Source organism: Poecilia reticulata, chromosome 16 (assembly GCF_904066995.2).
Source record: "Poecilia reticulata chromosome 16, P_reticulata-male-v2, whole genome shotgun sequence".
Classification (NCBI taxonomy): Eukaryota; Metazoa; Chordata; class Actinopteri; order Cyprinodontiformes; family Poeciliidae; genus Poecilia; species Poecilia reticulata.
In genome coordinates, this window is record NC_088845.1 from 14,804,654 (window position 1) to 14,829,089 (window position 24,436).

The following is a 24,436-nucleotide window of genomic DNA, read 5'->3' on the forward strand; positions in this document are numbered from 1 at the left end:
GCGGAGGAGAAAACAGAACCTCCAACACACAGAGATACATGAGGGGGGAGGATTTAAATATATATATAAATATAAAAAGAAAAACATTGTTTTCAGCAGACTGAGGCAGAGCGGCGGGGTGAGGATGCACAATGGAGCATCTCCGTGTTTAATTGCGGATTAGAGGAGGAAGAGGAGGAGGAGAGCAGAACAAGGAGAGGCGAGGAGACGCTCTTTATTATTAGGAGAGAGAGAGAGAGAGAGAGAGAGAGAGAGAGAGAGAGAGAGAGAGAGAGAAGGGGGGTGAGGAGACGGAGACGGTACAGACCGTGGCGGGGGGGAACGGGAGCGAGGAGGACACCGACACCGACGGTCGGCTCGGCGGCGTCGCTCGGATGCTGTTGTCGACCCGGACGCGGCGACGATGCGGCCACACTGCTGGGTGATGGTAGCGCTGGCGGGGATCATGTCGTACCTCAGCCCGGAGAGAGCCCTCGGAGCACCGCAGAGGGAAGGTGAGCGGAGAATGGATGGATGGATGGGAGGACGGATGAGGGGGTTGGTGGTGGTGAAAACCTGTCAGTGATGAAAGGCAGAGCGTTTGCGGGTTGCGGGGTGTAATCAGTCAGGTATGGAGGGGGGGAAGGCCTCCTCTTATTGAATACTGTAATGTCAGCCGGTTTGTCTGAGTCATTTTGCGAGTTATTATCGCAGGAGCGGAGCTGATTGGGTGAGGGGTAGGGTACCATATTTACATGCACTGGTGAAAATATGTGCAGGGTGTTGCGATCCAGGGCCCTCAGATCGATTGCATGAAAAAAAAAAAAAAAACCAAAGCTAAAATCTCCAGTCGGGTCAGTTTTTTCAGACTAAAACATCCTCCGGTTGAGGAGATTATGTTTAACCTATTAGCCATCGCTGGCGTCCTTATCGTCGCTCTCAGTGCGTCCTTACAGGGAGCTGGCAGGGTGTTGTGTTTGTGTAATGTGTGCAGTCATTGTATGGTGGTGTATTGTTTTGATAAGAGCTGCTGTTGGCACGGAGGCTGGTGGGAAAAGGCCCTGTGTTGGGTCCCTATTTATATGCGGTGTCTGTCTGGACATCTGTCTGGGGAAAGATGGAAAGAATAGCGCTGCTCAGGAACTGTGCGTCAAGGCCGGAGCCACAAGGGTCTTATTTTTATTTGTTATTTTTATTTTTTCCGAGGGACCTCACAGTCAGAAGCTTCTTGTTTTGGAGGCTTTCATGAGCTAGATCTTATTTTAAGTGACTGGAATCCAGTGCACTCACGTTTCTTTTAATAGCAACAGACCGAGCCATGCAGCAGCCCACACTCGGATGAAATGATGCTTTTCTATTTCCTGCAAATCCTGACACTTTCTCCGCTCGCCAGTGTGCAAAAAAATAACAATAAAAATGGCAGATAAAAGAGAGCGGTGGGAGTTTTCCTTGGCAGGACGCAATATTTAAGTGGCTAAATTATTTAAAAAATGATTTAAAATTGATGCATGCAGTGTTTACACTGTCGTGACCTTGTGGAGGAATGTATTGTTGAATTTTAATGAGGAAGTCAGACATTGAAACCGGGACAATTTGAGGAAGGACAGATGTTATAATTTATGATTTATATGACCAATGGCATTGTGTTTATTATCTCTTTACTGTGTTGTTGTTGTATTTCTCTCTGCACATAGGTTATGTTCTTCCATAAAACTTATATTTGTGTCTTGAAAAAAGTATTTATGCCTGTTGAATTTTTCACATTTAACAACGACAAACTTCAAAGTACTTTACTGGGAATTTTGCATAATTATGAAGTGGAAGGAAAATGATGATTTTCAGGGTTTACAGTTTGAAAAAAATCGATGTGCATTTAGTAAATGCACTCCCTCCTAAATTTTTTGTGGACATTTTTCTTCTTTTTGGGTATGTTCACCACCAGGATGGCACATCTAGGGGCTTAAATTCTTCACTCCACCTCAACTGGAATTAGATCTGAACTTTGACTAGGCCATTCTAACACAGGAATGTACTTTGATCTACATCAATCTGTTTTTAGGGTTGAACTTAACCCCCCAATTTCAAGTCTTTCGAAACTTTAACAGGTTTTCTTCGCCTTGTATTTGGCTCCCCCCAGCATTATACTGCCACCATCAGGCATTCTAGGGACATTCTTTGTTAGTTTCCAGCTGACTAGTGCACCTTCTTCAGCATGTTTGTTGGGTTCCATAAATACCTAACAAGGACTTTCTACTTGCCAAATTTCAGGAGTGCACAATTAATAGTTTTGCTATCAACTGTTAATTGTTACATCCAAACATTTATCACATTCTTGCAGCTTCTACATGATAAACATTTGGGCAAATTCTTTGATCAATAATATACTTGTTAGGTTTGCAATTTGAGCATATTCTTTTCATATTTAGATGTAAATATCAACAGAGCGATGTGAAATTTTCAAACTTGTAATTGTATTTTGTTTTAATATTTTTTTTGGCTTAAAGTTTATTCCTGCTGTGTTTCTTGGTCTTTATTATGTTTTTTTTTTGTTCTCTATTGTTGTTAAATAAATATCTGAGACCTTCATGAAACTGTTTTATTTAAACTGAAATTATATTACAAACAAGTGCACTACTATTGACTAATTAGTTAACCTTTTTTAGGGATATCAGAGTCTACTTTTCCCTTCCACTTCACAGTTATGCACTTTGTGTTGGCTTATCATTAAATCCCAATAAAATTCACTGAAATTTGTGGTTTAAGTGACAAAGCATGAAAAGGTTAATGAGATAATACCTCATAAGTCCAGTGTATTTACAGTAAATAAGATGCATATGTCATTTATTTCCCATTTTCAGTGTGTATTAGCCAGATTCTGGATGTCTAAACTTGTTACTTGTTACTTATTCTTGTCATTTGCTTGGATTTTTGAACACAGAATTGAAATAAAATCAACTAAGAATACCTGAAAGGTATTTAACCTCGCTACCCTGCCCGTTTTCTTTTCTGCAGATGGTTCACTTCCCACAATCATCTACGTTGAGGTACAAATATCACATGTCCCAATTCCTCCCTCTTTAACCTGAGTAGTAAACCTTCCTGGTTGAATACTTAGCTTCCAGTTTCCAACCCTTTCTCCTTTATTTTATTTTACCTAAATGACAAATCCAGCCACCCTCCCCTTGCTTCTTAACTGTGTTTCCTGAGTGGAATGCCATTTCTGATATCTTCCCTCCCCCCCCCATGCTTATTCTCCTTACTGGAATGGTATATCTTTCCACTTTCAAACTTTAATTCCAGTCTCTGTTTCCCTTTTTTTAACCGGTTCAGATAATAATTTTTACCGTAAGCTTAATTTGTTTTCTTGCTTCTCCCTCCCGATACCAACTCTCCATTGGGGTTTTCCGCTATATCCTAAAACCCGCAGCTAAGATTATGCTCCAATGGCTAAACACAACACTTGTGTGACATGATTTTACACTTTTGTGGTTCAGTGAAATTTCTGTTTCTCTCCCTGGCTGCCCTTGCAGATGCACTAATATTTCCTGTGTTAAAGCTTTCCTCCCTTTCTATTTTTCCATTTCTGTTTCTGTCCAGTTTCTCAGACCAGGGCCGAGTCTCTCTCTCCTCCACCTTACGTCATCATCCTCATCTCCTGCTCGGGGCTCGTCTCTTTCGTTCTGCTCCTCCTCACCTGTCTGTGCTGCAAGAGAGGAGGCGTGGGGTTCAATGTAAGTCTTCAACATGTAAGAGATTCATCCACCTCTCTGCCTTTCTGTGCATGCATCTGACCTTTAATGCATATTGCATTATTTTGTTTTTGGCATGCAAAGCTAGAACTGTCAGTGTTTATGTCTTAAACATGTTGACATTTTTTGAAAGCAGAAACGTTGTAGTTGCAAAAATATGTGTGCCCTTTTAATTTGATTACATTTTGTCACATTATAATCACAAACATGAATGTAGTTTGGCGATTTTATGAGACAGATCATTACTATGTAACGTGTTTGATTCATGGATGTGGGTAAATATTACATCAGAAGTGGAGATTTCAAACGTCAAAGTTGCAAAAAAAATAAACAGGAAGCTCATGTAGAGTTTTAAAGATTCTACTTTAAGTTTCAAACATAGATGCAGCTATAAAATGTTTATTTTCTCTTCTGTTGGTTTGTGTTTTTATTGTAGCCACTGTTGGACATAGTAAATAATTTTAAATGGATCCAAGTTCTGGCTCAGAGATAAACAAACTGCAGGCTGCTGTTCTTGTTCCTGCTTCTCTGCAGTCTCAGTTTTATATCTTTAACTGATCAGTTTGCTCAGATGCCACAAGAATAGTAAAATAACTATTTGCATCTCTGCCAAATAGGAAACCAGCTCCAGCTATTTGCTGTTCCAGGATTTGTAGTAAAATTACTGGTAATAAAACTTAAGTAGGAAATTGATTTGTACTCAAATGTCTCTAATATTAGAAAAAAACATGATCCAGAAAACTGAGTCTGGGAAAGTTTGGTATATTGAAATTAAAATATCATGGGACTCTATTTTTAATTGTTTGTGTTTATTAGCTCTACTTGAATCTCCCTTTTTTTTATTGGTAAATTTGCTTAATTTTTATGTGAACATTTCATTGTAGCTCTGAGTGTTTATTTATCACCGTTCTGCTGGGAAGTGAACCTCCATCCCAGCATTTTGCATTTAGACCAGAAAGTTTAACTTTGGTTGCATTTGACCAAAAGCACCTTTTATCATATAGCACTCTATTAAAATACATTGAAATTTGTGTAACATGACAAAATGTGGCAAAATTCAAGGAGTAAATACTTTTGCAAGACACTGTTGTGTAAAAATCTGGTTGTACTGTTATGGAAAACGTTCTTATAAGATAGGACATTATTAGTTTATTAATGTGATGGTCATGTTTTGTTTGTTTTTAGTGTAAATGCTTATGAGCTTTCATTAAATCAACCTCTCTGGGTTACACAAACTGTTTTGGATTTGAGCTTTAATCTGACCTGTTCAGGAGTTTTTAATCAGACTGAATGATTTTCACCTAACAGTGCTTGACAGTTAATTTTGGTTTGTCGGCATGTTGTCATTTTTTGCGTTGTTGCGGCTCAACCAGGAGTTTGACAACGCAGATGGAGAGGAGTGCTCCGGCGGCTCCAGTCCCATCCAGGAGGACAGCCTGTCGTCCTGCCCCTCCCTCCCTGAGGTTTACACCCTGCCGGTCAGAGACCGCCCCAACTGCGCCGCCCTGCAGGACGGAGCAGGTAACGCAGCCTTCGGACTCGCTTACTTTCACTTCACTCCTAGAAAACAAAGATGGAGGACGGCCATTCTTAGAGCTGTACAGTAATAACAGTGTAAATCATGATAGACACGTGATCAATATCAATAGCTGGAATATTCAATATTCAATTTATAGAGTAGTCATTGAACTCTGAACCAGAACCGCACAGCATTCTGGGAGATGTAGGCAGAGGAAAGACGTTAGTTGCTCAACCTCTCGTGACCAGCTAAGTTAAGTTGGTGGTATCAACTGACTCACTCACTCTTTGGTTACCTAGCAACAACTTGTTCAGTAACTGACACAGCAGCAGTTTAAGGTTTTGCCACTGTGCATCATAACTGCTTAAAAAATAACACAGTGGATAAAACAGGAACAGTCACGCCCCTAGTTTGTCTGTATTTCAGATGTTTAAAACAAAAAGACTAAACAATTCTTATTGATATTGACTGATATGAAACGCTTAAACTGAGATAAGTCTCTCAGCTCGTCCAGCGCTCCCTCACGGTCGGCTGCTTCCTGAGTCACTGAGGTGGATAATTCAAAGGTCTCAAAGTGAGTTTTCACCCCATAGGTCACCCAGTTCACCTCTAAGTGAAGTGGAAATCTGGGAAATTTCTGCATCAGTGGTCAGCTTGAGCTGGACAAGTTGGACATTTGGGCAGAATGCATTTCTTTAAAGGGCATTGTGTTTGTCTATTAAAAGATACTTTGACCTGGATAAGGAGAAACATATCTCCAGTTGTAGAACTGTTGCTGCCTGTCAGCAGGACGTCCAGATGTTGTCTGGTTTATGTGAGGATAATTAAACAAACAGAGAGATGTTTGTTTGTCTCTGTGTTGCCCTGATGGACTGGTGACCCGTCCAGGGGAGTCCTGGACAGCTGCTTGTGTGGTATTATTGATTTTGCAGATGGCTGTGGGCATTCATCATATTGTTTACTATTTATTGTGATAAATTTCTTGTCATGATAAGATTTTGATTTATTATTGTCACAATATATAATGTTTGTTCAATAAAAGTGCATCAATTAATATGTATAAATTTGAAAATGTGATTAATGCAGTTACTGTGTGTATTTTACGGATAAAATTACAGGTTTTTATGTGACTGGTGTCTTAAAGAGGCATATTACAAATGGTGATTTTCTAGAGCAGTATTTGTATTTGTGTTTGTTGCTGTGCCATGCTTTCACGTCCGTAGTTACCTAAAAAAGAAGTAATAAATACTTATTACATATATAGTAATCACTAATACTGAGCAGCATGCAGCGACAGTGGAGAGGAAAAACGTCCCTTTAACAGGAAGAATGCAATAATATTCTTACTTTCATTGATTAAGATTTACTCCTATTATCTGTTTTACTTATGCATATTTTATGTTTTAAATGTCTATACCAGGGGTCTGCAAAATGGTTCATTGGACTTTACACAGTGGCTTTTAATAACATGAGTAAAAATAATAAATCAGCCAAAATATTTAAATATAGATACAACAACTAATGCAGGCTTTAGCAGTTTTTTTCATGGAAAAATTGCATTGAATTTCCACAACAGAATGTCACTAAAAGTACCAATTACCAAGTATTTTTCTTGTCTTTAGGTTGAAAACTGTGTCTTTTAAATATTTCACATAGCAATCAATATCCTGCAGAAGAAAATGTGTTTATCCTATTTTTGAAAAACTTTGCTTTTCTTTTCTTTTAATTTTAAAACCCAAAAATGTAAATAAAGCTGTTATATATAAGAACCACAACACATTTCCTGCAATAGATGTTGATTAAAATTAGAAGTTGTCTTTTTTTTTAAAAGGTTATGTAACATTTTTGACTTGTTTTACCGAGTACAAATGGCTGCAGACTCAGTGTTTAATATTTCAATATTTTATTATTTACAGTTCCTACATTGTTGCAGAAAATTACATTCTTTTATCTTCATCAATTTTCAGAAATTGTTTTTGTTTGTAGCAAAAGAACAATAAAATCTTTTGTGTTTCTCTTTTTTACAGATCCCAAATCTCAGTGTTTCAAAAGGCATGCTTTGAATTACCTTCAGGAAATAGGAAACGGTTGGTTTGGGAAGGTAAGATGACCTCCTTCGCCTCACATTTCAAAGTTACTATTCACGGGTTTTGATCCTTCCCGGCGTTCTCTCTCCTCTCTGATGTTTAATCCCGTCCACTGATTAGATCACAAATCATGAGCCAGGCGCCTGCGTTTATCGCCGCTCTTCTTCTGCTCCTGGTTCTCTTCCTCATCCTGGTCCTTCTGTCGTTTGCAGGTGATTCTGGCTGAAGTGCTGTGCGACTGCGGCTCGTCTCAGGCTGTGGTGAAAGAGCTGCGTGTGAGCGCCAGCCCCCTGGAGCAGAGGAAGTTCCTGGCTGAATCGGAGCCGTACAGGTGGGAGCAGCTGCACAAGATGACAACACTGTCCGAATGCTGCAAAGTCAGATTTAAAAAGCATTGCAGAAGCAAAATTTCACTGAAAATAATTATAAAAAATGCCTTTAGTTTAATTTGCCTTGATGCTCCTGTGACTACAGTTGCACTTATTATTCAGAGTTTTAAAGTTCACTGGATTGTTGGTTACAATTAATGACAAACTGAAGTGAAGGGTAATATAAATAGTAACCAAAGAACCCAGAACAACCTCCAGAGAAACTAAAGATGAGCTCCAAGGTCAAGGTTCGTCAGCGTTAGATCGCTCCTTCAGTTGTTGTTTGAGTCAAAGTGGACTTCATGGGAGACAACAAAGGAGGAAAGCAAAGCATAAATGAATGAGACTGAATTTGCCACAGTGCATATTGACAAGCCACATGGAGAGTGTCCTATAGACAGATGAGACAAAACCAAAGCTTTATGACAAGACACATATGTCCACAAAAACAGAGCAAACCAGTAAAAGGACGCCGTCCCCACTGTGAGACATGGAGGAGACTCAATGCATTCAAACCAGCTTAGTCTGCTTTAATAAAAACTCTAATTTGTTTGTTTGTTACATGAGGTGTGAATGCGCTATCGAACTCTGATGTGGAACAAAAAATATTCATGATAAAGAATTATTGGTTTTTCTCTACTCTTTAATATATTCTTTTATTTATACAGTGCCAGTTCACAACAAATGTCACCTCAAGGTACTTTACAAAAAAACTAATTTCTATTCATGTGCTGTTAGGAAGCATCAGATCTCTGATGTATGACGGAGCTTCGTTATTCAGGGGTTTACGTGTGAGAAGGAGAATCTTAACTTATATCCAGGAGCCAATGAAAGGAAACTAAAATGGAAGAAATATGACACATATTTTTAACTTTCATCGCAACTCTCACCTCTCACTGCTGTAAATCTAAATTTGCTTCGACTTTTCTTTACAATAACAGCCACCATCGCCATTAATCACTAAAACCAGCCAGAAAGTTAAATAACCTTCAGAGTTTTATTTTTACTGCAGCTGCATGATAATAAAAACTTGTTCTTGACAGTAAGAGCTGAGTAACTACAGGGTGATAGATCTGGGTAACATTTTGGCTTTAACCCAGACATTTGGGATTGAAAAGCTTTGTCTTTGTTGCCTCTGTTGTTGTCTCTTAAAGAGATTTTTCTTTTGCTTTGTCTGTCGCTCTTCTTGCAGGAGCCTGAAGCATCCCAACATCCTCCAGTGTCTGGGGCAGTGCAGCGAGAACATCCCCTTCCTCTTGGTTATGGAGTTTTGTCAGCTGGTAAGTTCAAATGTCGTGGAAATGGGAAAACACTACAGTAGATGTCATGGAAAGTACATATCCTTATTAGTCACAAATAGAAACTTACAGATTCTATTTGTAATGCATTTTGGTCCGACTTTGGATGTCTGACTGAGGTTGTTGGACAATAAGCCAGCTTCAAATATTTCCACACTTTTATCCCAATAAAATAAAATGAGTTGCATTGTGACAAAATGTAAAAAAAAAAAAAACAACGGATAGGAATACTTTACCTATACTTTTTATGCAAAATAAATAACTTAAATGAAATGCCAGAGAAATCTTTAAGTTTAAGGTCTACTAGATTTTATTTTTGGCAATTTACCGATCATTTACGTCACTATTTGCATTTCGTAACCATCTTTTAAAGTCGTTACACCACAGTTTTTCTGTCCGTGACAGAAAAACTGTGGTTGATCTATAGTTTCGGTCGGTTTGTTTTCCCGTTACTCAGCTGGCACAATCTGTGACTCATTAGCGAAACCTTAGGAGTGACTCTCAGGCCAAACAGAGACACAAGCAGATCAATCCGGATGACAACAGGGAGAAAATCCAAACAACGCCGAGTCCTCTTAGACGACTTCAGGAAAAAAAAGCTTTCCTGTTTTCTGCCTCTCACACATATTTTCCATCCTTATTTTATTCTCATTCTGTTCTTGTAGCACAAATGAATACTAAAAAGGTTGCCAGTTCATTACCACATTCCCCGGTTGTTGTTTTTTTTGACGCTCTGGGATGTCAGACGTCTAAAAATTGATGTTTTTACTGCAGGATTCACATACACAGTCAGCGTTGCTGCAGCTTTTTGCTTTGCGTTAAAACACATACGAACCTAGAAACAAACCAGAGCTGACTCATCCTCCTGCTAAATGTTCAGCGCTAATGTTGTGCAACTTAGGGAGACCTGAAGCGCTACCTGCGGGCCCAAAGGAAGTCAGATGGGATGACTCCCGACTTGCCAACCAGGGACCTGCTGACTCTTCAGAGGATGGCCTTTGAGATCACCTCGGGTCTGCTGCACCTCCACGAAAACAACTACATTCACAGGTCAGTTAGGAGTTTCCTTCCACTTCATTTCATTAAAGCAACAGAGAAAAAAGGGACTTCTGATCAGTTTTTTGTGTGTGTTTTCTCTGTAGCGACTTGGCTTTAAGAAACTGCCTTCTGACCTCTGACCTCACTGTCAGAATAGGCGACTACGGCCTCTCACACAACCATTACAAGGTTTGTTAATCTATGCTTGTCTGTTTTTCAGAAGTAGACAAATTAAACTAAGATGAAACGATTAATATGATTAATCTGATTAATCATAATGAATGGATTAATAAAATAACACCAACTAATTTAATAACCAGTTAATTAATTAATTGTTAACTGGGCATACAGACTCAAAAAAGGCCATTTACTAAAAGGATAACATATTCAGAGCAGTAATTAGGTCACAAATATATTTTGCATTTAATATAAAAACAAATCCCTTTTGGGTTTTTTTTTGTCAGTAATTGTGTTCTACCCACGTCTCCTCAAATTATATAGTTTTTGCTTCACCCGGCTAAGATTCTGTGAAAATCACTCCTATTAACCACCTTTTGCTCTCCAATTATTAATCTGTTAATCCAAAAAACAGTTAACAGATTATCCCTGCACTTTATTGATGTCGAGTCAAACAGAAAGAGCTGAACTTTTCACATGTTTATCTGATAATTTCAGATGTTTCCTTTGCTACAAATGATCACTAAATGAACGCACATTTTAGGAAATAACATTTTTATTTTATTATTTAAAAAGATAATTAAATTATTTGTTTATTTGTATTTATAAATATTTCTAATGTTGTGTAAAATAAGCTTAATTGGCTAAATGAAAACTGCAGAATGTGCCAACTTTTTCAAACAGTTAATCAGAATAATTAATGAAATGATAATTGGTTTCAGCCCTAAATTAAACCGTGTAAATAACACATGTTGGTGCATTTGTTTCTGAAGGAGGACTACTACCTGACTCCAGACAAGCTGTGGATCCCTCTGCGCTGGATCGCTCCTGAGCTGCTGGAGGAGTACAGAGGATCCCTGATTGTTACGGATCAAACCAAAACCAGCAACGTGTGGTAAGCAAGTTTTTCTTTTTATTATTGCTGAAAAAACCTGAGCTGACGACCCCAACATGTTGGAGACAATCATCTTATAACAATTCACTGCAGCTCCTTCATATTAATTGGCAACACGGCTGAAGATGTGCAAGAAGCCGTAAAATAATTTCGTTTACTGAGCAGCAGCATATTCTGAAACAGAAATATTACTGCTGTTAGTTCTCTACTAATGACCCTTAGGGGTCCTTTGCTTTCCTGCTCATGGTTGCAAATTTAACCACAGCTCCTAACTGCATCAGCTTTAAATTTTAGAATCGCTGCTTTCAGTATAGATATGTTCAAATTTGGACATTTAGCCATTTTCTAGAGAATGATTTGAGTTTCCAGACTTTATTTTTGTAGTGTTATACAAAAAACAACTTTGCATTTGTTTATTTTGCATTGCAACCTGAGATTTTCTCCAGTTTTTGAGTTACGAATAGATTCAGATTGATTTGTGTCCCAAATGGGCAATTAATGTTACAGCAAGTATAGAAACTAAAAGGCAAAGTATCAAAGTTTAAAATAATCACTCTCTTCTCTGACTATTTTCTAATACTTTTTATATTTTTGCAGGTCTTTAGGGGTGGTGATCTGGGAGCTGTTCGAGTTTGGTGCTCAGCCCCACAGACACCTGAGCGATGAAGAGGTGCTGACCTTCGTCATCAGGGAGCGACAGATCACTCTGGCCCAGCCTAGACTTAAACTCTCACATGCAGATTACTGGTTAGTACTTAATTGCTGCTTGAATCTATAAATGTCACAAATCATTCCAATGCAATCATGTCATACGGACAGATTTCATTCACACATTCAGAGTTGTGATATAATGCAGCCAAATTCAGTTTTACAAACCAAACTTATGTGTCTTTATTGTTTTTCTTTTCCTAAGGTATGAGATCATGCAGTCCTGCTGGCTCCCTCCGTCCCAGCGGCCTTCCGTAGCCGAAATTTTCCTCCTCCTCTCGTCTCTCCTGGCTGCAGAGCGAGGCTTGTCAAAGAGGAGCATGGGGGAAGAGGAAGAAGAGGATGAGGAATTTGAGGAGGGCAGAAGAAGGAGAGGAGAGAGTGACGAGTCATTTGAAAGACGCTGGGATCTACTTCGTCCACCCGCCTTTCAGAGTGCAGCGAACGAGCGGCACAGAGACAGAGAGTACGGCAGGGACGGCAGAGACAACTCCTACCCTTTGCTGGACCCTGTGGGGAACTGCATCACCCCATCTTCCTCTGAATTGGACGACATCCTCACAGTTACAGAAACCAGCAAAGGCTTGAACTTTGAGTATTTCTGGGAGAAGGCTCACGCCAGACGAGGCTACAAACCTCTCCCTCCACCTCAGCCGATCCCAACTGTGAACAATAACCACAGACAGTCTTTAGACACACCCACTGTGGTGCCGGTGATAAGTGCCCGCAGCCCCTCGCTCGCCAGTGAGTATTACATCCGCCTAGAGGAGCATACTCCCCAGGACAAGTCTCCAACTTTTAAAGGCAAATCTCAGTCCTCCTTACGATCTGATTCGGTTTGTCCCGGAGATGTGGAGCTCGTGGAAATCCGTAGTGGAATGCTGGGAAAAGAGCGAGTCCCCTATCGCACTGTAGACAACAGCGGGAAGACACTGCAAACTATTCGATCGAGCGAGGTGAAAATCCAGGTGCCCAACACAGGAGTGGCCGAGTTCAGAGACACTTCAAGCAGAGTGACAGACTTCTCAGTGGTGGATCTGGGTGATGATGATGATGTGGAGAAGAAAAAGAGCAGGGAAACAGATAAAAAATCTCCCACAGTGCTCCAGGCTCCAGTCCTCCCTCCAAAACCCCGCTCCATGTCCATGTCCTCGTCCAATCACCTTCACTCCCGCCCTCTCCCCGCGCCTCCGCTTGGATACAGAGGACTGCCTCACTACACCATGGGCGGAAAGATTGAGACGGACCCCCTCCACATGAGCTCCTGTCCGTCCTCCACCTTTGATCACCTCGGCCTCCATCGGTCCCGACAGACTCTGCCCCCGTCCCCGTCTCTGTCCCCCTCCATCCCACCATCCAGCCATCCCATTTACCCTCAGATGTGTCCTCCACCTCTACCCCCACACTCCAAACCTCAACGCAGCATCCCAAGCTACAACACAGCTGACAGATACTCAAGATACGTAAAGACACAGATGCAGAGATCCAACAGAGACCCGCTATCCTGTGACATGTCCGACAGGGAGGCGGACAGGAGGTATGCACCATCAAGCCACTCTACCAAGGAGGAATCTCATCCCCGTATGAAAGACTTTGACTCCCCCATTCGTAGGGAAAATCCTCTGCGGCCCATTTATCGAAACCCACCCCGCCCTCAGCATGCAGATTCCCAGATTGAGAGGCAGTCCTCGTCTAGTCCTACCTACTCAGATGAGGATGACTCTCCTTTTGCCTCCCCTGAGAGGCACAGCAGTCGGACCACAGTCGCTCACTCCAGCTTGTCAGAAGATGCAGACCCAGCCACCTCTGAGCTCTTCTCCAGGGGAATGAAGAGAACCCAGTCACGGCTGGACACTATTCTGCCTAACATTTGGAGGGAAGACGCTGAACTTCAGGCAGAACGAGTTGCAGCAGCCAAAAAGTCTCCAATGCACCTGTTTCTAACCGAGATATCGAGCGTGACAGAGATGAGTGAGCCCAAGTCCAAGACCTTGTGGGATGGGGAGAAGGAGGAAAAGAGTGATGGAGGGCAATGGGGGAACTTTCTGCTGCACAACAAGGGAATGCGCCGTTCCCAATCACTGATCACTGAGATAGGCTCGGCAGGACAGTCATCGGGACAGGAGAAGCAATTCCAAAGGACAGGAGGGGAGGAGGACAAGGCATCATTCCAAGGTGATCTTTTCCTCACAGAGGTTGACACAGACAGAATGGACACGGACAAGGATGAGAAAAGCGATCCAGTTAAATACCTGTATCCTGCAGGATCCAGGTTGCACCCCTATGTCTGCTCTCCCAACCTTTCATCTAACAAAGACACTGAAGACGGCAGCACAAAAGGTATTCGGAGATCCCGATCTCTCCTGTCCGAGAGGGAGAAACAAGAATCTGAAATACATTTTGCTAAGACTGAGCCACAAAAAACAGAAATGACCAGAGAGGAGTTCCTGAAAGAGATCCAATCAGCAGAAACTTTTTTGACTGAAATCATATCCAGGCAAAGCGCTACCACAAATAAAGACGAATCAGATCCATCCATCTCTCCTACTCCGTTGTCACCTGAATATGAATCCATATGCATCGACCCAAACTCTGCTCAGACCATCACATTCCAGTCAGAAACCTCCATACGGGCATCCAACAAGGGGAAAGAAGAGATACACACTGAGGCCATCTATGCACAAGTGACCAAACGTGCAAAGAAGAGCGAGATTAAGGTGTCCATCAGACCCGAGATCCCGATTCTCCACATAGGATCAAACAAACAACTGCTTAAACCGTGCAACCAAGGAAACAATGCTGATCACTGCCAGACTGGAGAGTTTGTGCTCTCAGAAATAATGCCCAAAAATGGTTTATTGCACAGTGAAACTGATGAATGTCAGAAGGAAGAGGAAGACTGTTCAGATGGACCTGCCTTACCTGCCAGAGGGGAACTAATAGACCCTCCAGAGTTATCTCCTTCTGAATCCACTGAGTCCGACACTGTGATACAACAGGAGAACAAGTCTCTTATTTTAAATCAAACGAAGACTACTGTTGTAGAGAATGGGGAAATGATGAAAGAGCACCTGCAGGTCTGCAGATCTCAGAGAGAAGATAAAACGGAGGGGAAATGTGGTGGGAAGGCAGCTGCTCTGGAGAGAAATGGAGAAAATTTCTTTCAGCACAAGTACAATGACCTGGAAAAGTCTGTCATTCAAAATGACACTAACTGTGAAGTCACTCCGAACACTCCAGATTATGACCTGTCCTCTGGCAACATCACTCCCACTGACTCTGTCCTGTCACCCATGACCTCCAGCTCGGTGGACGGCCTCACACCCAGCGATTCCTGGACCGGAGCAGGAAGCGGCAGTGGGTGGCGGGTCCTGGGAAGCGAAACCCCACACAGAGACTCTGCCTATTTCTCTGACAACGACTTAGAGGGTGATGTGCTGAACAGGAGGAGCAGCGATGGACCAGGGTCCAGACAAAGTGGAGGCCGAGGGGGCGAGCGGGGAGCACTCACAGGGATAGAGGAGAAAACTGAAGAGGAGGGGGAAGCAGGAGAAAAAAGCCCCTTACGAACTATTTCACATGCATCCCGTACCAAAACAGAAAGTGGAAAAGAAAAGACTGTTGAGAATTGTGAAAATGACTCTTGCTACTTACATTGTGAAAAAGATATACTAAACAAAGGGCTAGAGGCTGGGCACAGAGATGATTCAGGTATTTTTCACAATCACAACGAGAGCAAAAAATCCACATTGCTGCATGATGATCCTCAAGTCAAGGACTGTGTGGACTTAATCGATAAGCTGTTTTCAAAGTTAGATGAAGAACCTCTGAAGAACCTTTCACATAGTGGTGGGTATGTGATAGACAGCCACTACACAGATGGCATAATTTCCAAGATAACGGATTATAAATACACAGAGTCTGAAAAGAGCAACTTGAATCTGCACTCTAAGAGTCCCAGTGGGACAAAGAGCTTGATCAACTCCGTCAACTCCGTGTCTGGCGTTGTTGAACCAGATAGGACTGAGAGGGATCTCACTGCTCAAAGGTCTTTGAAATCTGGGAATGCAACAGATGAATCTGAGTCCAGATTATCCAAAATGAGTGAATTTCAAAACAATGATAACTTGCACAGAGAGGATAAAGTTAGTCTGACTAGTCTGTGTATCGAGCAAAGTGTTGAAGAAATGGTTTGTCTGGACCACAATGAGCTGGGAGACATTCACTGCTCAGACCACAGAGCAGATGTGGAGATCAGAATGGAGTTGGACACACATCAAGCCTCTGCAGAGTCTTGCGAGGGTCCAGACGTGATGGCTGAGGACTGGTGGAGTGCCGTGGAAGAGGATGAAGAAGCACCACCCTCTGGAGTTGTTACTGGGGAACTTGACTGTCACCGTTTGACGGAATCAGGGGAGCAAAATAATCAGTGGGCTTCTCCGGAGAAAAAGCAACAAGAAGTAGAGCTACGATCAGATTTTTTAGCAGGGTTTAGCAATAGGAACTGGGGGGTTCAGGAGAAGTATTGGGAATCTAAAGAAAATGATGAACGTGCAGTAAGGGAGCCTCACCCTTCTTCAACAGAGTCCAAAAATGAAACTGGGACCAATGAAACACAAGAACCGAGCTGCAATATCTCTGCATGTGAAAAAGTAAGAGACTCTGAAAGACCAGTTACCCAGCAGTCTGCAGCAGATATCCAACAAGAGGAAAATATTGAGAATCTGGAGGAAATTGATGATTTTAAGAGTGACACAATGAATAAAATCTGTGATATGGAAGTAGAGAATGTGGAAACTCCAGAAGAAGAGAGGTTTGTAGAGAGGCAGATTCAGGACAGAGGGTGTTTGACAGACATGGAGGAGAATCAAAACTTCAACAGATTGACACAGAATCAACTCTACAGAGAGGGACAAGCATCAACAGAACATGTTGATTCTGAGAACCGCTTCAGCCATTCTTTCCAGAATGACATCTCAAGCATATCCATCAGCGTCACTGAACCTCCTCAAGGTAACTCCGCCGACCTAGAAAACGATGAATCAAGCTCCAGGCAAGAAACCGAGTACAGCCCATGGTTTGCTACACAGTCTTTAGAGGAAAGTCTCCAAAAAGATAATGAGGATTACAGAGACGCTGCCCTTCAGTCCGGAGCGGAGGAGCTTAATCAGTCATATCAAGAGGTAGACAATTTCAGCTCTGTTGATTTCCCTAGTCCTCCGCCAAGCATAGACCTCGATGTGCAAGATGATAAACTGGAGAGTTTAGATGACTCTTTTCCTAGTCCGCCACCGTCTGTTATAGAGGCAGAGGAATTTATTACTGCCATAAATCTGGAAGACTTTGGTGCTGGTCCAGAGACAGAGTCGTATATTTTCCCAGCGAACAGCACAGCTGTCTCGGAGCCATCTCTGCAAGAGCTACCACCAGCTACAACTCAGAATAAAGGCATCTCCGCCAACCTGAACTCCCCGTCTGTACACATAACGCTGACCGATGACAACAACTTTACTTCAGATATTGAAGATGTTTGTCATAGCTTTACCCAGAAAACCTCAAATGCAGGTCCTTCTACGCAGCAAAACGTCTTGAAAAACATCCCAGCGCTGCTGATATCCGAGTGGAAAGACCTGGACGAGGAGCCGCTGGAGGATTTTGAAAAACTCGAACAACTCTGTTGCATCTCTGGGGATGAGGAGGAGACACTGGGGGAACTTTTCTTGGGGAATCTGGAGCTTCTGGAGTCTTTGAAGAAAACAGCTGATCAGAAGGGCAGTGACACAGAAGAAGGTGATGACTTCTCAACTCCTGAGGCTGACAGAGAGGATTTAAAGGCAGAAGATGTCTGTGATAACTGCAGTAAGTTGGTTGAATCTGAGCAAACAATCCTGTCACAACCAGTGGATAAGATTGATGAGCAGAGGTCACCGGGTCAAACACCCGATGTCAAGGATCAGGGATCTTTATCCAAGATGACAACCAGAAATGGTCTCATGATGCAGGTGAGTGTGTGGTCTAACTTCTTGCATGGTTTCTGCTCACTCAGCTCCCTTACTGGGTTACTTTGACATTGCAGGTGTGTGAAGAGAGACTGCAGTTCTCCCTCAGCGAAAATGTGAAGACGAACATGCTTTGGGGGTCAGCTGTGAAGGAGACTGTGACACTTCGGCCGTGGGGGGAACAAGTCAAGGAAAGCTGCAGCGGGTCCGTGGAAGACCAGAGAGAGAATGAGAGGTATGAAGGCAGCCGGAAACACGTACAGAGGAATGGAGGATTGGAGGAAATTAGATTGTAGCGCTTGACTCCCTTTGACTAATTTCACTTTTTGTGTTGTGTTTTTACATCATCACAAACTTCAGTTTATTTCATATGCTAGATCAAATCAAAGTCATGATTAATTAAATACACAAATTGCAACTTAACATTGTTGTATTTGCATCAAACCCCTTTAACTCTAATACTCCTAAATAAGATTTACTGCCTTTGGAAACCACCTAACAAGTTTCCACCTTTTTGTACTCAACATAAAGCTATTTTTTAGGGCCTCTGAGGTTTGTAACTCTGGAGGAGGTGCTGAGAGTCACGGTACTTTTTGTGGTTAGCTGGAAAGATCCGATCTAAATTCAAATTAATTTCACAGATCCTCTCAGTCTGAACTTTGGCTAATTTACGACGAGAAATGGGTAAAAACTTCAGTTTCTGGATTTGCAATGATGAAAGAGACAAACCCCAAAGTATTTGCTCTTGTAATTATGCCTCAGAGGGGATCGATAAAAATGCATGTCACCCTTTTCAGATTTTTATTTACCAAAAAAAAAAAAAAGAAAACCACGTACCAATTTCCTTCAAGTTTACAATCATGCTGTGGTTAGTGTTGCTCTGTCAAGTGAAATCACCTCTAAATACATTAAAGTTTGTGGGGGTTTTTTAGCAGTACAACATGTGGTGAAGTTAAAGTGTTGTAATTATTCTTGCAACACTTTGTACACCAATGATAAGATGATTGCTTTTGTAGAATATTTCTGTGATTTTAAAATAGAAAGTTTTTCTTTGTCTGAGCTATTATATAAGGCTGAGAGCACTACAGATGCCGCTGATGTGAGCTCCATGATAATCCTGAAAATTATCTGCTCGTTTCAAGTGCTGCTCTTCCTTCCTTCTGCAGTCAGCATGTTGCCTTTTTTCCCGTTCTGTGTCTCTGTGGGAAGCAACGACCTCTCAGCAGCAATCCACAAGCTGTAAATTACAGCTTTTGATTAAGATTTGAATCATCCAATGAGGACCTGAGACTTGGTTCTTTAGCTGCACTGTAAAAAGGGAATACAAATAAGAAATTTGCTTTTAATAAGGACTTTCTTGCATGTTTGTTTAGTGCAATTTAATACAAATTAATGTATCAAAACTTTGATAAATAAAGCTAAAACTATCTGCTATGTGCTTGAAACAAAAATGTCTTGGTAAACAAATGGTGTCATACTATATTTAGGGTGTAATACATGTATTTTTCTTCACAGCCAAGAGGAGCAGGAGGCTTCCCTTAACCAAGAGCCTCAGACGGAGTCTGATAAAACTGAACCTGAGCCGCTCACTGTGATTGAACAACCTGAGATCACTACATCTCAACCTGCTGCAAACCAGGCAATGAAAGGTATCGTCATGCTGCAACACAAAAAGACACTTTTTCCTTTAGTCCTTTTCCTCTACTGACAGGGATTCAGTTTGATTTTATTTTTTCCCTCTTCTAAAATTTCCTCATCATTTAACCAGATTATGTCCTGGACATTGTGTCTCCTATTTGTTTCTGCAAAGTTAAAGTTAAATGTTACGTTAAGTATTACAAATTCATAAAAGCTGCTTCTACATTTTGGATGCAATAAGTTTAACACTTTGTGATACCCAGGAATTGTTAAAATCGCCATTTTGGAAAAAGGCAAACATTACAGACGGTATGATTTTGACAAAATATGTCAAAATCATATTGTCTGTTGAATTTGTTGTCCAACTAGCAAATTCACCCATTGTCCTAGAAAAAAATATTTAAAAAGGTCACTTTTTCCCGCAAAACTTGCATATCCATTTGACTCAGTTTATTATCTAAACTCTGTTCCTTTCTTGTTTTAAAGCCAAACTCGCTCGCCTGTCTCTCGCCCTCCCTCCTCTCGCTCTGAATCTCCCTCTCACCCCGAGCGGGAAAGGCGGATTCGGGGACGGTTCGATCGGAAATCGCATCGGAAGACGAAGGGGCCTGTCATCAGGAATCGACCCTGAAGACGACGAGGAGGATGAGCAGGAGGACGAGAGCTCCCGCAGGGTGATTGTTGTCACGGAGACGGATGTGGACAAACGGATCGGGCTGAGGAGTCTGTTAAAATCACCCAAGGAGCCTTTTGACAGAGAGCGGGACAGAGGGAGGAACGTGTCCTTCTTTGATGACGTTACAATCTATCTGTTTGATCAGGTACTTCCTGTTTACATCAACATCTGGAATGACGAGTTTGAATTAAAAATGATTTAAGTTTCTGTTCCTTTGCTACAGGAAACTCCAACCAATGAGTTGAGCAGCTCAGCTCCTACAAGTCCAGGTTCAGTCTCTGTGAAAAGCAGCAAGCTGGACTTTCATGGTGAGCAATCAGGCTTCTGGTTGGCTGCTAAGACAGGAAACAGCAAAATAAAACATCAGAAAAGCTCCAGAACAAATCAATCAGGTTTATTTGTACAATAAGGCAGTTCAAAATCATTTACATCATAAAAACACAAAAATACAAAGTCATAGAAGATAAAACACAGTCAACAATTGAGAAAACCAGTAAACAATACATTAATCCCAGTTCCATCAATACACATCATGTCAGTGTTTCAATTATTATGAAACACTGACATGATGTCAGTTCCAGAACTTTCAATAGTTCTGGAACTATTGAAAGTTCCAGAACTTTCAATATCTGGAACTTATTGAAAGTTCCGGAACTTTCAATATCTATCAAGTTATTTTTGCAATTTACAGTCTATTAAAAGAGCACCACTCAGATTAATTTCCCTTCCTGCTACGGCGGGGGTGAAATTACCGTAAATTACCGTAATAACCACATATTGGCTGGAAAGCGTAATGTCTTTCAGAAACCGTTGGGATTTTTCAGGTAGCGCGAAGTAGAATTACAGTACTGAAAATTTGGCTGGATCGACGGCGCTACATTTAGGACCTCTGGGGTTGGACTCAGTGTTTCAGCTGTTTAGCAGCTTTCTGGAAGTTTGTCCCAGATTTGTGGTGCATAGAAACTGAATGCTGCTTCTCCGTGTTTGGTTCTGGTTCTGGGGAAATGGTCAATGTCACCCTGTAGGTCAGCCTGTACTGACAGTCCAACAGCTGACTCACACATCGGTGCAACGTGTCTCACTTTAATAAAGTTTCACCTTGAGGTGGTTACCATAGTAATAAAATATGACATCTAACTCATCTCCTCGCACTTTAAACAGAACAGCTTCATTTCCCTCCATCTTTTATTCCAGTGTGCAGCCAGAATTAATCTCCCATAATCAACCGTCTCCCTCGACGCTGTGGCATGTGGAGCTGAGCCGGGACATTAATCCTGCGCTCAACAATGCATGTCCTAAGCCGTGTTTCCCCCTCCAACACATTTTCTGGTTTAAACTGCGCTCTCCATCCCGTAAACTCATTACCTCATTTCACAGCAAAATGAAAGTCAGAGCTCAGAGTTTCTTTTACCCTCAAAGATGCTCCAAAATTAGACACTCAGATCATCTCTCAGAGCTTTTTGGAGTGGAGATTTTAAAACTTGGAGAGAGAGAAGAGTCCATGTATCCTTTGAGTTATTTTTAAAGTGTATTTTTTAGTGTCAAGCCTCTTAACAGACAGGGATTCATATGATTTATTCTTGCACAAATACATTGTTGCATAACTGATGCCACTGAACATGCAGTTCAAGTCAGAAGTTTACACACATTGTCAATGTCATCATTTGCTTTTCTTCTTTCATGGAGAAGAGAGTAAATAATATTTAAAGCAACAGAAACTAGAGCAAAGGTTTAATTTTTTGTTAAACATACAGACTCAAACACACACTCGCTCTAAAGTGAAGTTCAAACCATTTCTTTTATCAATCATAATAGGCAAGAACCAACTCTAACATCTCTGCCTGGCTTTCTGTGCAGCCAGACAGAGATCAGAGGAGTGACAAAAGCAAATGAAGGGGATTAGCAGTGCTTGCCAACAAGCAATGACATAATCCAGGACATGTTTCTGTGAAATATCGTCTCTGCTGCCCAAATGTTGAGCTGTTGGCATAAGACTGTCATACAGCAACATTCTTCAGTCAGAGACTCTTTTAGATTTGATGCGAGACTGACTGCTACCAGAAGTTCTTCCTACCCGACTTGATGTGACTTCACCATCCAAAACCTTTAAAGACACTTGGATGATATGAGTTATAAAAACCATAAAAAGACAAATAGTCATTAAAACTTTATGGATGTCAAAGTTAAAAAATACTGAACTTGTTGCAACAAACAAAACTAAAATGCTTCCTATCCAAAAACTTTGTGTGCTTGATGTTGTTTGTGACCAAGCTGTCATGTGTGGAAATATCAATAACTGCTTTTTGAAGATTGGAAGGGAAGAAAGGATCATTAAACAGAAATTTGTGAGGTCAAACTTTGTAAATATTAAAAATTAAAGTTATAAAAGCATGTGGTGGAGATACGACTTACTAAGAAATTTAACCAGATATTAGTGGGGGTGTTTGTTTATGTCTAAGCCTTCATGTCTAACTGTCGTTTGGTTTTTCTCTCCATCAGGGCCAAACAAAAGCAAAGAATCGAAAAGAAAAGAGGATCTATCGATCAAACCGCGGTCGCCCGTCGGAAGCGGCCCAGTGACGTCATCGCGCTTCACCGTCAGCCCCGCCGACGACCCCCACCTGGTGTGAGGCGGAAAACGGGAACCTTTGAATCCGAACCCTCTCAGAGCGAGCAGTGAATTCACCCAACAACCAGCCATTTACCCAGAAGATATTTTTTTACTGATTTGGGAACTGAAAGAAACAAGACTCTGATTTTACCAGCTGGACACATTCCAGGTTTTGCCAGTGACTGGATTTTGTATGAAAGGGGGGTTTGCTGAGCTCCTGCCTGTCACTGTTTACAGAGTTTATCCGTAGCCTTTGGCTGCAAACGTCTTTGGAAAAGACTGCTTATGTTGGGAGAAAAAGGAAACAAAAATAATAATAATAAAAAAAATGGAACCTGGAGCTTTGAAAAATGTGAAACAAATCTGACAGCTATGCAGTGGGAATCTTGCTGTGTAACCAGCTTACTTTCTCTTTTTCTGCTTTATTCTGTTGTACAGTTCCCCGACTGAGAGGGGAGAGGGTTGCACTTTCTTTACTCGTTCATCTGTCCATGTAAATGCTTGGATTCCAGACCAGTCCTAATTTAAGAGGTTTTTCTTCCTGCAGCAGCTGATCCAGCAGTTTGAAACGGACTCCTGTATTTAAGAAATATTCCTCAGCATTTGTACAAATACCATAACGCGAGTGCATACAATATTGTTTTAGGGCTTTTACTTTTAGATGTAAACTTTGGACTGCACGAAAAATGAAACAAACTACTTTTATTTATTTATTTATTTATTTATTTATTTATTTATTTATTTATTTATTTATTTATTTATTTATTCATGTATTTATTTGTCTAACTTAGTTTACCTTGATAAACTGTTAATTATTTTGAGACGGAATGCATCCAAGTTTTACCTTCTCTAAGAACTTCATAACAAATAAATAAAAAATATTTTCCCAAACGTCTTAATTGCTAAGAAGAAATAAAAAATAAGTATTTTGTATAATTTTACTTGTTAATATATGCCAATCTGTACTGTATGGATCTAAGTCCTGTATTGTTTTTAATTTTAATTTTACTTTTTCGTTAATTCTTTTTTTTGCCAAGTCAGAAAATTTTAGCAGTCTTGTCATTCCTTTTTTTTTGTATAGTTTAATGACAGTTAAAGTAGCGTATAGCTCCACAAATCGAAGCTTCTCATAAGTAATTAGCTCCATTTGTTTGTGTATCTGTTAATTTATCCCATTTTCTACTAACGGCAGTCGATCACGCAGCAGAGGTCCTGCTAGTCTGTTTGTTCGATCTGTTTAAATGTTGGTTTAAACTTGTGTTGTTTAAAAAGGCTTTTCAGATGGGATGATGTATAAATAAGGGGGGAAATAAAGGTTGAAAAAAATGTGAATGTTTTATTTGAATTGTCTCATGACATGGTTTCTAACCCTTAAATTAACAGTTCCGTGTTACAGTAGGAATTACAATGGGGCATGTTGAAGTTGTGGGAAAATGACCTGTCCAATAGAGGGATGTGCTTCATTTTTATCACTTTTCACCTGCGTAGAATGCAACAAATTAAATGAGAGGCTCAGAAGGCGTCAATGACACAATACCGTCAGTAGTGAGGGCTCACCTGCATACTTATTTGGATTTACTTAAAAAACAACATATGACAAAAAAAAAAGACCTGGTATTACGTTGAAAACACCATTGCCATAGCAACAAGTAAACTTTTTACAGCTTCTTCTTGTTTATCTTTACTTTTTTATT

General features: G+C 40.9%; 1 protein-coding gene across 2 annotated transcripts; it reads left to right on the forward strand.

The window, feature by feature from the left end:
• Positions 1-23,785, forward strand: lmtk3 (lemur tyrosine kinase 3). Of its 2 annotated transcripts, none has more exons than XM_008431577.3 (16): positions 1-494; positions 3,577-3,725; positions 5,102-5,249; positions 7,275-7,348; positions 7,547-7,665; positions 8,895-8,982; positions 9,902-10,050; positions 10,143-10,227; positions 10,989-11,110; positions 11,708-11,857; positions 12,024-17,820; positions 17,895-18,052; positions 19,333-19,466; positions 19,942-20,276; positions 20,355-20,439; positions 22,631-23,785. In XM_008431577.3, the coding sequence occupies exons 1-16, from the start codon at positions 404-406 to the stop codon at positions 22,759-22,761; spliced, it is 7,815 nt and encodes a 2,604-aa protein (XP_008429799.2). In that variant the 5' UTR covers positions 1-403; the 3' UTR covers positions 22,762-23,785. The 2 variants fall into 2 exon arrangements, with proteins under 2 accessions (XP_008429799.2, XP_008429800.2); XM_008431578.3 differs by having other exon boundaries at positions 3,577-3,710.
• The last annotated feature ends 651 nt before the right edge of the window (positions 23,786-24,436 follow it).